Below are 14536 nucleotides of genomic sequence, written 5' to 3'. Positions count from 1 at the left end.
GTCAGGGTCTTGCCATCTGTGCTCCAGAGCTCAGGCAACCATGAGAGATCATGGGACTGGATTTTAGGGTGGGTGGGCTCTGGGGCAAGCTGACGTGAACGCCCAGTTACTTACATAACCAGGTCTAGCAGGGAAGAGAGGATAGGTCTGGGTACTAAGGAGGGCACGTTCTGCGTGGAGCACTGGGTGTTATACGCAAACAATGAATCATGGAACACTACATCAAAAACTAATGATGTGATGTATGGTGATTAACATAACATAATAAAATAAAAAAGATCCCCCCCAAAAAAAAGAGAGAGAGAGAGACTGGATAGGTCACCTCAGAGAGAGGCTGAGCGATGTGTGAAGGAGAGGATTCAGACCAGGACTCATCTAGCAGCCCAGAACCTGGGTGGGCAAAGAATGTATGGAAATTCACTCCAATTTTTAGGGTATGGTGTGCAAAGCATACACAGGAATACAATAGGGTTCCCAAGTAGAGAAACTCTCTGCGTCTCTGTTTCTTTATCTGTGAAGTGGGTAGAATAGTATTCATTGCATACGGGTATTGCAGGGATGAAGTGAAATAGAATACGCAAAAGATGCCCAGCATAGTGCATGGTACATAATAAGTGTCCAAAAAATGTTAGATATGGGAAGATCCAGTTCAGGTCGTGGTGAAATAGCTTGTGTGGGAGTTACCCTCTGGCTGATAACAATGATTAGACACTGAAGAAAATGTGAGAAATCCCAACCAGGAGAAGAGATGAATCTCCTGTGGAGAAGATTTCCAAATCATTTATGTAACACTTCACCCTTGCTGAAGGGTGAGCATCCCTCCCCACCCCGTAAGTGTGGGCCGCACCTAATGACCTCCTTCCAAAAGGGACAGTCTGGAAAGGACGAGAAGGAATAACGTCACAGAGGAGAAACCTGGCAAACACTACCTCAGCCAGGTGATCAAAGTCACTATCAACAACGGTGAGTCATACTGGTAACACCTACTCTTGATTTGAGTGATGAGAATAGCACTTAACCTCTGTGGTCTTCCTCCCTCCCCCCCAACCCCAAACCTATAATCCCAGCAGAGCCGTGAAGAAAACATCAAATAAATTCCAATGGGGGGTGGTGCTCCTGGCTGAGAACAGATGCGTAGGACTACTGGTTTGGGTCCCTGCCCGTGCGAGGCTGTAGGATGGGCTGTGTGGTTGTGTGGGTTCTCTGGTCAGGCTTCCTAGCCAGGTGGTATTGGGCCCCGTACTCAGCAGCAGCTGGGGCTGCGAATGAGCTGCTCTGTCCCGGCCGCGGGGCAGAATGGACCCAAGACCTGGATGGCTTGTTGCTTAGGAAGCCAAACAGGAAGACTGTGCACTGAGTTCCCTTGCCAGATGGGGCCACTGGTTTTGCTCTGCGGATGGAGCGAACCCCCGGCCAGTTCTCCACCCCAGTGCCACTGTGATCGGGCTGTAGGGCAAACTGCTGAGATCCCCAGGAGCTCTGACTGGGTTTCTTGCAGGCTGTCTTCGGCAGTGGGCAGAACTGTGAGTCAGCTTTGCTGACAGGTGCAGCGGCAGACCCGGTTCCAGGGCCCACAAGGCTCTTGGAGGTTCCAAATCAGGCAGACCTGTACCTGGTCAAGTCTCCTGGTCAGACTGCGCCACTGTCTTTCCTGGCTCTGCAAATGAGCGGAGCTGCTGGTGGGCACTGCTAGCAGGAGCTATTTTTAAAAAAATACACATGGTTTTATTTGTACCATATATATAATTTGTATTTGGCTTTTTAGTTCATATTATATCCCGTGTGTGTGTGTGTATATATATATATATATATGATACCTGTTTGTATATGATTATATATATATGTGTATATGTATGTATCCATGCATATGTGAGATGCATATGATACATTGTACATAATTGTATGGATATATGATACATATGTATATCCTACATGATATGATATATATGTATTTTCCATATTATCAAATGATAGCTGACATTAATAGCTAACACTAAGTGCTGAGCATTGTGTTAATGTTTTTTTCACTAATTATCCTGCTTAATTTCTCAGCAAAACTATGATGTGAAAACTATCATTATCCTCACTTTATGGGCAGGAAGTGGAGGCATAGAATGGTTAAATAACTTTTCTGGGAATTGGTGTATCATTTTCTTTTTTTTTAAGATTTTATTTATTTATTTGACAGAGAGAGACAGTGAGAGAGGGAACACAAGCAGGAGGGGTGGGAGAGGAAGAAGCAGGCTCCCCACTGAGCAGAGAGCCCGATGTGGGGCTCGATCCCAGGACCCCGGGACCATGACCCGAGCCGAAGGCAGATGCCCAATGACTGAGCCACCCAGGCGCCCGGTGTATCATTTTCATGTGTAAAGTTTTCCTCCTTTTAAGATCATTTCCTTAGAGGAAATTTCAAGAACTGGAATGATTAGCACGAAAACATACTAAGGGTCTTTGCTGTGCATTAAGGCAAGAGTTTGCACCCTGACCAGGCTCTCTCATCCCCAGGCTCGCTTAGCAGATTTGAGTTTTGCTGAAGACTAGCTTTAGTTGGGACTGCGGCTGAGGGTTATGACCATGTCCCTTCCGTGGCCAACCCCAGAGAGGGGACAACTGGGTCTCAATGGGCCACTCCCCAACCTGTGGATGCATAGCAAATTACCTTTAGTTTCTCTTCTGTCTCATAGTGGAGCCATTCCCTGCCTCACCCAGCGCTTGGAGGACACCTTGCACAAAGGTGTCTCCCCCAGGTCATCTTTGTGCCCCCAAAGCTGGCCCAGAGCCTGGTACATATTGGTACCCAATAAATAGTTGTTGAATAAATAAAAGGAGCATCTACGATGCAGGAGGTGTTGCTCTAAGTTTGTTCACGTACATGATCGGATGTCATAGCCATAGCAATCCCCAGAGATAATGGCTTCATTGTGTCTGCTTCATACATGAGTAAATTGAGACTCAAAGAGGGAAGACACTTGCCTGGAGTCACGCGGCTAATTAAGTTGCAAAGTCAAGATTTGACTCCAGATACAATATTTCTTTCCATTATCATTGGAATGTAATGTGTTAGTCACGCCATTTTATTTTTTAATTTTCATTTTATGTTTTTAGAGAGGGGAGAGAAAGAGACAGGAGATGGGAGGGGCAGAGGGAGAGAGAAAGAGAATCTTAAGCAGGCTCCATGCCCAGCGCAGAGCTCCACGCGGGGCCCCATTTCAGGATCCCGGGATCATGACCTGAGCCGAAACCAAGAGTTGGACGTTGAACTGACTGAGCCACCCAGGCACCCCAAGGCATAGCATTTTAAAAACAGTGAATGGTGCCATCTGTGCTGGGGTTGAAGGCAGACATTGGGCCTCGAAGGAGGGGACTGTGGGTGACACACTCAGGGAGAGGGATGGGGCCGCTTCCCCCTTTCCCGCTCCCTCATTGTGGTTGTCGCTATCACTGAATCTAGCTCGGTCTTAGTGTCTGTAGATGCCAGTGAGCTGCAAAGAGAATTATCATCCTCACATTACAGGATTTCTCAGAGATTGGGCTGCAGACCACCAGCATCCGGATCCTCTGCCGCATGTATAAAAGTGCAGATTCCTGGGTGTCCCCAGAGCTATTCAATTGGACTTTCAGGGTCAACCCAGTCGAACCCGCATTTTAGCAATTTTACTGGCTGATTCTCATAAGCACACTCTCACGTGTGAGAGCGGCTGGAGCCCTTGGTGGGAGCCTCAGGCCCAGCAGGAGGGGTTGTGATCAGGGACACATGTTCTCTGTTCATATTCGGGTCACCCAGGTGCACTCGGGCTGTCCAGCGTGGTGAGAGAGGGCCCTGGGCCTGTCACAGGTGGTGGTGCCCCATCTCAGACACACACAGCCACCGTGCGGGGCTACGACCAAATCAACAGTTCCGTCTCCACTGACGTTTGGTGGAAACAAGCTGTCGTACTGCTCACCCGTAAGACTGTCACTGGACAGCACACCGGAGAAGTGTTGCCTTGAAGCATTAAGTCTGTTTCCTTGCTTTTTTCTTCACGTTCGTGGGAATGTTCTTTGATCTGCACTTGGCTTCTGGGGGCAGAGATTTCAAGGGCAGAAGAGGAGAGTGAAGTGGGGAGTTGGGGGGGATGGGAGATGCACTTTATATCTCACCCAGAGCGGAACTAGGTGGGGCCCCATGTTTTATTAAGAAACCACTGAAGAAGAATGTCAGCTGTGGTCGTTTGGGCGGAAAAGACTCCATGGTGTCAATGGATCCATTTTTTCCTCCAACTTTCCTCTATCCTCCGATTTTTTAAAACAAACATGGAACCATCACACCTCCCATTATGTTGTCGTGTGGTAGACGGTCTTCTAAACGCTTCATCGACCTCATCTCATCCCCTCAACTGCCCTGTGATGGAAGTCCTCTTCTGACCCCCTTTACAGAGGAGTAAACTGAGGCACAGCCTGGCTCAGTAATTTGCCCATGGCTACACAGCTAGTAAGTGGCAGAGGTAGGACCAGCCCAGGCAGTTTGACTGCATATTATTCCCCAAATGTCCAAAAATGAGGATTAAAAAATACTTTGACACAATTATTCAAATAGCGCCCAGGGGCTGTCCATTTCAAGTAAAGCGCTAACACCAACAGTTACCACACACTCACTTGGGAGCCGACCAATTTATCTCCATTACTCACTTAATTTTTACAACTACACCGTCCAGGGTGGTAGCTCCTTCCCACCTGCGCCTACTGACCACCTGAAGTCTGGCTAGTCTGAACTGAGATGTGCTGTACGTACAAAATACACGCGGGATTTCCAAGACTTAGTATTACAAGAGAAGAATATAAAATATCCCCTTCATTTTTTTTTTTTTACTTGATTACCCATTGCTACGCAAAGCTTTGGGATACCTTGGGTAAAATAAAAGATATTAGGGTCAATTTCCTCTCTCACCTCCTCATTTTTCAGTGGAAGAACCCGGAAGGCGGGTGTTAGGTAGCCTGCCGGGGTGGCGCTGCTGGGAGGCAGCAGGGGCAGGACTGACACCTGGGCCTCAGGCCCCACCTCACCACACTGCTTTCCTTCCTGCCCTCCGATCTCGAATCCACACTGGTCAGACCAGCACGTGTGCATGAAACAAGTCGTGCACAAGGCGCTCCGTGCCGATTCCCTGGGTCGCAAGCACGTGCTGGGCACGTAGGATGTGGGAAGCGTGGTGTAAGGTAACAACTACCCTTGCTGGGCCGCATTCGAAGTGACAGCAATGGTGGTGGTCACATGGGCTGAGTGCTCACCGCTAGCCAGGTGCCGTGCTAGACACCTGCTAGGCATCACCTCATTTAATCCTCACACCCATGCACAAGACTGTGGTGAGTAGCCCTGATTACCCACGAGGGGACTGAGGCTTGACGAGGTTAAATCTGCCCAGGGTTACGTGCGTGGTACAGGTGGGACGCCACCTCGACTTTGCCCAAACTGAGAGCTCATTCCCCGAGACCTGCCTTGCCACTAACCCTAGACTTGGTGGCGAAGTCACTATACACGCTCAGGGTGCAGAAAGTGACAGGTGACCTGGCCCAGGGCCAGAAGCTAGGAGAGAGAGGCGCCCCCATGGACTAGCGCTGGTAAGCAAAGCAAACAAGAGGATCTTCTGAGGGCTAACCCAGAAAATCAGCGCGTCTCAGGTCAAATCAAGAGACTGCTGGCTTCAGGCTGCGGGAGGGTCAGTGTGCCAACAGGAGGAAGAACTTGTCGGTGAGGAAGGAGGTTGGCAGCGTGGGATCCAGGTCTCCCTGGGACTGAGAAGCAGAGCCTGAAGGTAGTGTATAGTCAGTACTAGAATCTTTCTAGAAGGGTCTGGCTTGATCAGTCCTGGGACGAGGGACACACGTTTAAAGGCTGAAGAGCCTGTTTTGTCCATTGTCCTGTGGGGATTCCCTTTACATTGAATGAGCCGTTGGTTTTCTGAGGGTTTGCTTCTGGGGAGAGAATTCATTTCTATGCCGATGAGAAAATTCCAGACTGTGTGACCCCTGGGTTTCTCTGTGGTAAATTAATGAGCATAGCTCTGGAGAATTCAGCGGTCTCACCTGGTGGTGTTTGGCCTCCCTCCTGGGTTCTTTCCCTTTGGCTTTGTCCCTGTGGCTCTTCTAGAAGGGCTGCTTCTGGTATCTGTCCCTGGGCAGGTAGTGCTGATGCGAATGATTTCTTCAGGACCTCATCATCTCGGAGAATTCACACAATCTCATTTCTAGGTTCTACAAGGTGAGAAACAGGCTGCGGTTAAACCATCAAGATAATGTCATGCTGGGCAGCTAGTGCCTTTCCTTGATGACACGCTCTATGTAAGAGTTCTCAACCTCCACACTAGTGACATTTTGATCCGGATAATTCTTGGTTGTGGGGCCTATCCCATGAACTGTAGAATGTTGAGCAGCACCCTGGCATCTTCCCACTAGATGCCAGTGCCCCCCACATCCCCCCCAAATGTTGTGACAACCAAAAATGTCTCCAGACATTGCCAAATGGGCCCTGGGTAAGAACCACTGCTCTATGTAGTTGGGGTTTCTTTGAAATTTCACCAGACGAACTGCTTTGGTGGATTCAAAGGAGTGCGGAATTTCTTGTGTCTCTGCGTGTCTCTGTGTCTGCATGTTGGGGTGAGCGGACAGGAGGAGCATTCACTTTTAGACTCATTCTTGTATGTCACATAGAGAGCGTAGTCTGGGGCACGGGGTTAGAGTCAGACCCGAATAAATCCTACCTCTCCCACTTATCAGCAAGTTACTTAGCTTCTCCTAGCCTTGGCTTCCTCATCTCTAATGTGGAAATAGCGGTGTCTCAGGGCAAAGATGGAATGCAATATTGGGAATAAAGTGCTTGTAAATACATAACACATGGGGATTATATCCTCAACATCAGCCGTGCTTGCTCCCTGGGGCCTAGCTAAGATGAGCTTGCGCCCCAAGCCCCAGGCCTGGTGTGGTCTGGATCCCTGCTCCCGAGGGATCGCCAGGGGCCTGGGAACTCACTCACGTCTGCCTTCAGCTCTGAGCTTCTCTTTTCAGACGTGTGTTTTCTGTTCTGCTCCATGGGTGTCAGTCTCAGTTCTTTCCTTGGTTTCCACTAAAACCAGAATGGAAACAAAAGTAAAAAGTAAAAACCCCCTCGCAAAACTCATTTTTATGATCAGTTGACTGAAAATGAGGGACCACACTGTATCCCTCATCACACGCCCCGCTGAACAGGGGCATCGCTATGCCCGTCCTTTAGAGTCACCTTGGTTACCTTGCTTTTGGGGTCTCTTTTGGACGCTTCACCTCAGGGGGAAAGGGCCATTTCTCTGAATCCCTTTTCCACTCTTCCTCACTGTTCACTCTCCTTCTCACTCTTGGGATCTTGGCTCACATGTCTCCTCGGAGAAGTCATCCCTGACGTCATTTTATTTATTTATTTTTAAAGATTTTACTTATTCATGAGAGAGAGAGAGAGAGCAGCAGAGGGAGAAGCAGGCTTCCCGCGGAGCAGGGAGCCCGATGCGGGACTCGATCCCAGGACCCTGGGATCATGACCTGAGCCGAAGGCAGACGCTTAACCATCTGAGCCACCCAGGCGCCCCCTGACGTCATTTTAAAAAGGCATCTCCCCTTGCCCACCAGCCACTCCCTATTACTTTATTTTCTTTATAATGTTTATTACCACAGAAGGAGTTAATTATTTACCAGCTAGCTGTTTATCGCCCATCTCCTTCCACTAGAACGGAAGCATCGTGGGGGCAGGGCGTCCTGTTAGTGCAGTGCTCTTGTCCTTGGAGTCTGTCTGCTCACAAGGTTAGCTCTGTGTATGGCATCATGTTGACCTTAGCCCTCCCCTCCCTTTGCTCGGTGTGGAGTTATCTGCCAAAGTAACTTCCTGCTTGATTCCTCCTTTCTGACTCTAAGCCTCTGTAAAGTGTGCTACCTGCACAGCCTTAGGTCGGTGGCCCTTTGGGGAGCAAAGAGACTGGGGTACATGGTACAGAAAAGGAGCAGCACATAATGCCCAGAGCAGTGAGCGCGAGTTCCGACACCAGCAGAAGAAAGTGCAGACCCGGGGGTCATACTGGGAAATGCAAGTCCTCCTCCAGAATCCTTGGAGGTGTGGCAAGGGACCCTGGATTCCCCCGCCCCCCCCAACTTCATGGCCTGGGATACAGAGGGTAAGCCCAGACAGCTGGGTGCTTCAGGCACATTTAAGAAACTGACAGACAAGTGTCATTTTCCCTTAAGAAGATGCTCAGGGCCAAGACCACACAGCAGGAATACAGGAGGGGAGGTTGGAAGATGGTTGATTCTGCTCTTTTGTGGAACTGGGACCTTGGGGTCCTGGTCTCTGGTGGTTCTCAGCCTGGAGGATTGGGAGGCTGGCCCGCGGTGGGGAAGGAGGCGGTGTGAGCCGGAGAGCTTTACCTGGAGGTGTCACCAGGGGGCGCCCTAAGCCAAGTACTGGAAGTCTGAGTGCGCAAAGTGGGAGGCTGCTCTCCGGGCTATTTCCCGGGAAATGACTCACCGCGGTGACTTCATCCTCTGGGTGTTCCTCACTAGGTTCAGGGGGGTGAGACCCAGGGGGACTGTATCACCTCATTATATCTGAGGTGATGGGTGCAGCTGGGGTGGTCTTGACTCATTCACTCATTCTAATGAATGCCTATATGGCACAAGGCATTACATCTGGTCCAGCGGGACCTTGCGAGCATTTCCTCAAAGACATCCCGGTCCTGTCCCCTTTGAGTTGGGCAGTGTAGTGGAGGATGGGGCTGAGGACTGGCGTCTGAGCATGGAGAATGGGGGCTCTGGGGGACACAGTGGAGAATACCCCAGCCCCCCCAACAGTTTTATCTTCTACCCTCCCTCCTCGGAAACTGGGCACCACTTATCAACTGTATCACATCTCTGGTATTTATTATAAACTACCCCACTGTCTGATAAGCTTTTTTCTTAAGTACATATCTTATCTCTCCAACCAGCGGGATGGTAAGACATGCTCAGTCAGGAATTATGCCTTATTCGTCATCATTATTTTAACACTTGCCCCGCTCCAGCCCCTGCTTCTGCAGCTTTCAGCACGGTGACTAGCACACAGGGATGTTCACTAAAGATCTGATGATGATGATGATGATGATAAATCCATGTGCCATCCGTAATGAGGCACTAGGAATGGGACCCTGCCTGGCAAGCCCTGAATGTCACAGATACTAATAAAGATGTCAAAGGTCACTGAGGGAGGTGCAGGGGCTGAATATGGATTGAGCAGAAGCAGCTGTGTCTCAGGAGGCAGGTAGCGAAGAGAGGCCATCACCACCTTCATTATCATTCCTGTACATCTCTCTTTCAGATGAATGTGGATTACATTTATCATAACAGTGTGGGCCCCACTGGGCAAGGACTTAACGCTTAGCCCCTACTGGCTTGAAATTTCCTGGTGATATAAAGATACATGTCAGTGTTGTTCCTTGGGCATAATAATAGGTCATGATATTCATTATTCATTCATGCATGCATGGCTGCATTCACCCATTTGTGGAGCACCTACTATGTGCCAGATACCGTGCTAAGTAGTGAGACGCAGTGATGAGCTGAAACAGGCATGGCCCTGGCCTCACTAAGTATAAAATCTTAACAGACATCAAACAGGTCATCACACAAATCTGAGCAGACTGTTGTGTTAAGTGCTACAGAGGAGAGGTACATGATGATGTGAAAGCTTGTCTCTTAGGGGAATTTCGCTGGGAGAGAAGCCCCTCCTTCCCTCCCGCCCCCAGAGGCAGGAAGCCAGCATGGAACCATGTCTGAGCAAATCAAGGTGTGGCCTTTCCTGAGACCACCTACATCCACACTGACTTCTGGCCCCTCAGAGGCTAGTTGACGGACTGTGTGTATTTGAATCGGGGAGATGTCATGTCCTGAGGGGCAGCTAGAAACAAAAGTTCTACTGCATCATGGGTTTGACCAAATAGCAAGATACCCAGTTGGTTGTCCAGGATCTGCTGATTACCTATTCTATCATTTTCAGTGGAACAAGCTACTGAAAATAGGGAGATGAACATTTTAGGTAGAATGACCAACTCTCCTGGTTTACCCAGGACTTTCCCAGTTTTGGAACCAAAAGTCCCACGTTCTGGGACTCTCCTGGCTTTAGAACTGAACATCCTGCATCCTGGGAACCCCCGCCATGTCCCAGGAATCCCTGTTCTAGCCTCTACCCTATTCTTGCTTCTCAACTTCCTCCTCTGTAAGATGAAGTTGGACTTAGAATAGGGGATCCCAGGCCTGAATGCTAATTAAAACTGAGGAAGTGCTTTGAAAATACCAATGGCCAGAATTCACTTCCAGAGATTTGTTTTGGTGGGGGAGACCTATGTATCAGTGATGCTGGTGTGGGACCAAGATTGAGAACCATTGCTGTAGATAATCCAAAGGCTTTTCTGTGCTCTGATTCTTATCTATGGTGAGTTACTTATACCTGGACACATTAATTAATCATCCTCTAGCTCCAAGCACTGGCCTGTTTGCTATCATTGTTCCTATCGATGACGAGACGGTACGTTTCTCTTCTCTCTCCCCTTTTCTCTCCTTCGCTGCTCTCTTGGTCTTTCTACCTCTGACTGCCTGGGCCCCCAACTGATTCCACCCAGGCATACCCACTAGGCCTGGATTTAATCAATGGTATCCCTTCCTCTGTCCCATCTTTGTCTTGGCCTTTCCCTTCCCCAGCCTCTCTCACTCCTCACCACAGAAGCTGAAAGAGATCTCTAGGTCCAGATGGTCAAATCAGTTTTTGACAAAGATGCTAAGGTAATTCAATGGGTAAAAGAGAATCTTTTCAACAAAGGGTACTGGGACAATTGGATATCCACAATGAAAAAAAAAAAATGGACCTTGACCCTTACCTCACACCATACACAAACATTAACTTGAAATGGATCATGGATGTAAATGTGAAAGCTAATGCTATAAAAATTCTAGAGGAAAATCAGAGAAAAATCTTTTGGGTCAGGCAAAGATTTTTAGATAAGTCATGCAAAACAGAAATGGTAAAGGAAAAAGTTGATGTATTGGGTTTAATAAAAAAAAAAAACCCAAAAACTGCTCTTTAAAAGACACTGTCAAGAAAATGAAAAAATAAGTCACAGATTGGACAAAACACTTGAAAACATATAGCCAGAGTGTGCAACCTGTATTCAGACTATATGGAAAACTTACAGCTCAATAATGAAGAAACAACTTGATAAAAATAGGAGGGTGGAACAAAAAGATGTGAACACACACTTCACCAAAGAAAACATGGAAATGCCAATCAGCACATGAAAAGATGCTCAACATCATTAGATATTAGAAATTGAAACCACATTGAAATACAACTGCATACCCATTGGAATCGCTGAATTAAAAAAGACTGACAATACCAAGTGTTGGTGAGGATGCAGAACAACTGGAATTCTCATCTATTGCTGGTGGAGCTGCAAAGGGGTAAAATCATTTTAGAGAACAGTTTAATTTTTTTAAAAAGATTTTATATTTATTTAGAGAGGGCACAAGTGGCGGGAGGGGCTGAAGGAGAGAGAATCTCAAGCAGACTCTGCGCTGAGCGCATAGCCCAATGTGGGGCTCAATTCCATGACCCTGAGATCATGACCTGAGCCCAGATCAAGAGTCAGACACTTAACCAACTGAGACACCCAGGTGCCCCATTTAGTATTTTTTATAAATTTAAAAATAAACTTATCATCTGACCTAGCGATTCTACTATTTACTCAAGAGAAAAGAAAACATGTTCATAGGAGAGATGTTCATGAATAGTCATAGGCACTTTATTCATGTTAGCCACTAAAAGCAACCCAAAAGTCAATCAACTAGCCAAGGGACAAATTGTGGCATATCCATACAATGGAATAACACTAGCAATAAAGAAGGAGCAAACTATTTCCATATACCAACATGGATTAATCTCAAAAACATCATATGCCAAGTGAAAGAAGCCACACATTAAGTAGTGTATATTTATGATTACATTTACACGACATTTAAGAAAAGCACAAGAAAATGAATCTGGGGTTGTCAGGGGCTGGGGTGTGGACAGGGGACTGATTGAAAAAGGCATTAGAGAAACTTGTGGGGAGATGGAAATACTGTGTATTTTGATTGCAGTCGTAGCTACGCAATGGTGATATTTGTCAAAGCTCATCAAGGGCGCCTGGGTGGCTCAGTTGGTTAAGCGACTGCCTTCGGCTCAGGTCATGATCCCAGAGTCCTGGGATCGAGTCCCGCATCGGGCTCCCTGCTCAGCGGGGAGTCTGCTTCTCCCTCTGATCCTCCCCCCTCTCATGTGCTTTCTCTCTCTCATTCTCTCTCTCAAATAAATAAATAAAATCTTAAAAAAAAAAGCTCATCAAACCTCACACTCTAGAAAAGTGAAGTTTATTGTACATAAATTATAGTTCACTAAGTCTGATTTTTTAAAAAAGGGGGCACCTGGCTGGCTCAGTCAATAGAGCATGTGACTCTTGATCTCAGGGCTGTGAGTCTGAGCCCCATCCTGGGTGTAGAGTTTACTTAAAAAAACAAATAAAGATAAAAATAAATTAAAAAAGAATCAAATCATGCTACTATCTTCCCCCCACCCCACCATTTACTTAAAAGGACACAATGGCTTTTCATTGCATGCAGAATAAAATTCAGACTGTTGCCTGTGATTTGCAGGGCCTTAGGACCGCTCTTGTCCTTGCTCATTCCACTCCCACCATGATGCTCTTGTTTGTTCCTCAGACTCACTGAGCTCTTCCCTCTACCTAGAACACTGATTCCAATTTGCCTGACAGGCTTTTTCTCTGGGACCTTCCCTGACTGCTCCATCCAAAGCAACTCCCTCATTCTGCCCTGATTCATTGGTTTTCTTTCCATTGGCGTGTAATGATTCTGCTAACTTTTACTTGCTTACTGCCTGTCTTTCTTATTAGAATTTGAGCTCCATGAGGACAGGAATCACATCTGTTTTGTTCACTAGAGTTTGATCAGATATTTTCACCAGATTTGTTCAGAATACCCAGCACCCAGCCTGGGCCTGGCACATAGGAGGCCTTCAAAATCTTTTTTTTTTTTTTTTTTAATACAAGTGTGTTTGTTACTTCAAAAGCTTCATTTTGGATTCCAAAAATTAACTCTGGCATCAGTTCAACCCATTAGAAAGTTACTCCTTTGACTGGAAGATGTGCAATATAACCCATCAAAATGGTAGGAGATACAGCGAGAGAGAGAGAGAGAGATTGAGAGAGAGAGAGAGAGAGGAGAGAGAAGAAACATAGTCAGTTATTCTCTTACGCCATACCAGATTATTAGTCTAAAGCCAGTCAATGTAATTCCACCACCCTTGATTGGGATTGGGTCCAGGAGTAGACATATGACCAAATTATGGCTAATTGGACAGAGAAAAGCTGCAGGGATGTGAAAGCTGAGTGGTTGGGCAGGCTTGGGACCTGGAAGTGTCTCACAGCTCTCTGCCATGGTTCTCAAACCTGAGCACATCAGAATCAGTTGAGGAGCTCGGAAAAACAGAGGATCTTAGGTCCCACTGCCAGAGTTTCTGGTCCAGCAGGTCTGGGATAAGTCCAGACAATCTACATTTTTGTTAACAAGTTCTGAGGTGATACTCAGCATGCTGCTGTTCTGAAGAATCAAATTGGATGGCTTAAAAGCGAGCATTAGGAGTCCATGCTTTCTGTTTCCCAGAGTGTTGTTGGGTCTGGCTAAGATGTTGGCCGGGAGTATTGGCTGAAGAAAAGGTGTGGACTCTGAGGATGGCCTTGTTGAACTGAATCAACCAGCTCCAGAGCCTGTGCTCACTGAGGACTTCCTTTGATGTAGAGTAATAAATTTTATTTTTATTCTTTTTTTTTTAAAAAAAAAAAAAGGAAAGAATAAAACACAGACACGGAGAAACCTCACAAACCCAACACAGCTTAATAAGCTATTCCAGGGAGAACATCCTTGCAACCACCATGCTGTTCAAGAAATAGAAGTATGGACACCTCTCAATCTCCATGCACCTAGCTTCAACCATTTAATATTTTTTCACGCTACTGAGTTTTTTTTTTCCCCAAGCTAGTGAGTTTCCTGTTACTTGCACCCAAATTTACCCTGACAGAGATATCCCAGGGATAATACTGATTGCTCTAAATATTTTTGTGGAAGGGATTGATTAGAAGCAAGTCCTTAGCAAAACAAATGACATGGATTTTCTTATAAAATCTGGGTTTTTATCAAACATGTACGTTGATTAGCCAAATAAAGTCCAGACACAAGTAAGTGATTGCATAGACAAGTCTAACTTAGAGAAGTGTAGTTTGAGACACTTCAAAGAGGCCCTCAGGGAGGGGACCACCGTAGGATATGGAGCATCCAAACTGGAATCCTGGAGAAAAAGGAGCTGCTTGTTTATATTAATTCCTGTTTTCTGGTTTCTTGGAGTTGGTTATATGTTACCATTTTCACTCCATATGGTGGATTCAATAATCCTTAGCTCATCTTT

The 14536-nt window shown here is 46.8% G+C and overlaps 1 protein-coding gene across 1 annotated transcript in view; it reads left to right on the top strand.

Moving 5' to 3' along the window:
- Positions 1-14536, top strand: part of TMPRSS13 (transmembrane serine protease 13) — a 64746-nt gene that overhangs the window by 9265 nt on the left and 40945 nt on the right. Inside the window, exon 3 of the mRNA XM_025893759.2 lies at positions 869-963. Within this exon, the coding sequence (XP_025749544.1) occupies positions 869-963 (95 nt within the window). The remainder of the gene's footprint in view (positions 1-868; positions 964-14536) is intronic.

The sequence above is a fragment of the Callorhinus ursinus genome, unplaced genomic scaffold (genome assembly GCF_003265705.2).
Source record: "Callorhinus ursinus isolate GAN/ISIS: 27379988/994484 unplaced genomic scaffold, GSC_fseal_2.0 scaffold19, whole genome shotgun sequence".
In the NCBI taxonomy this organism is placed as follows: Eukaryota; Metazoa; Chordata; class Mammalia; order Carnivora; family Otariidae; genus Callorhinus; species Callorhinus ursinus.
Note: the sequence above shows the minus strand (reverse complement) of the source record. Positions and strands in the feature narration are given on the sequence as shown.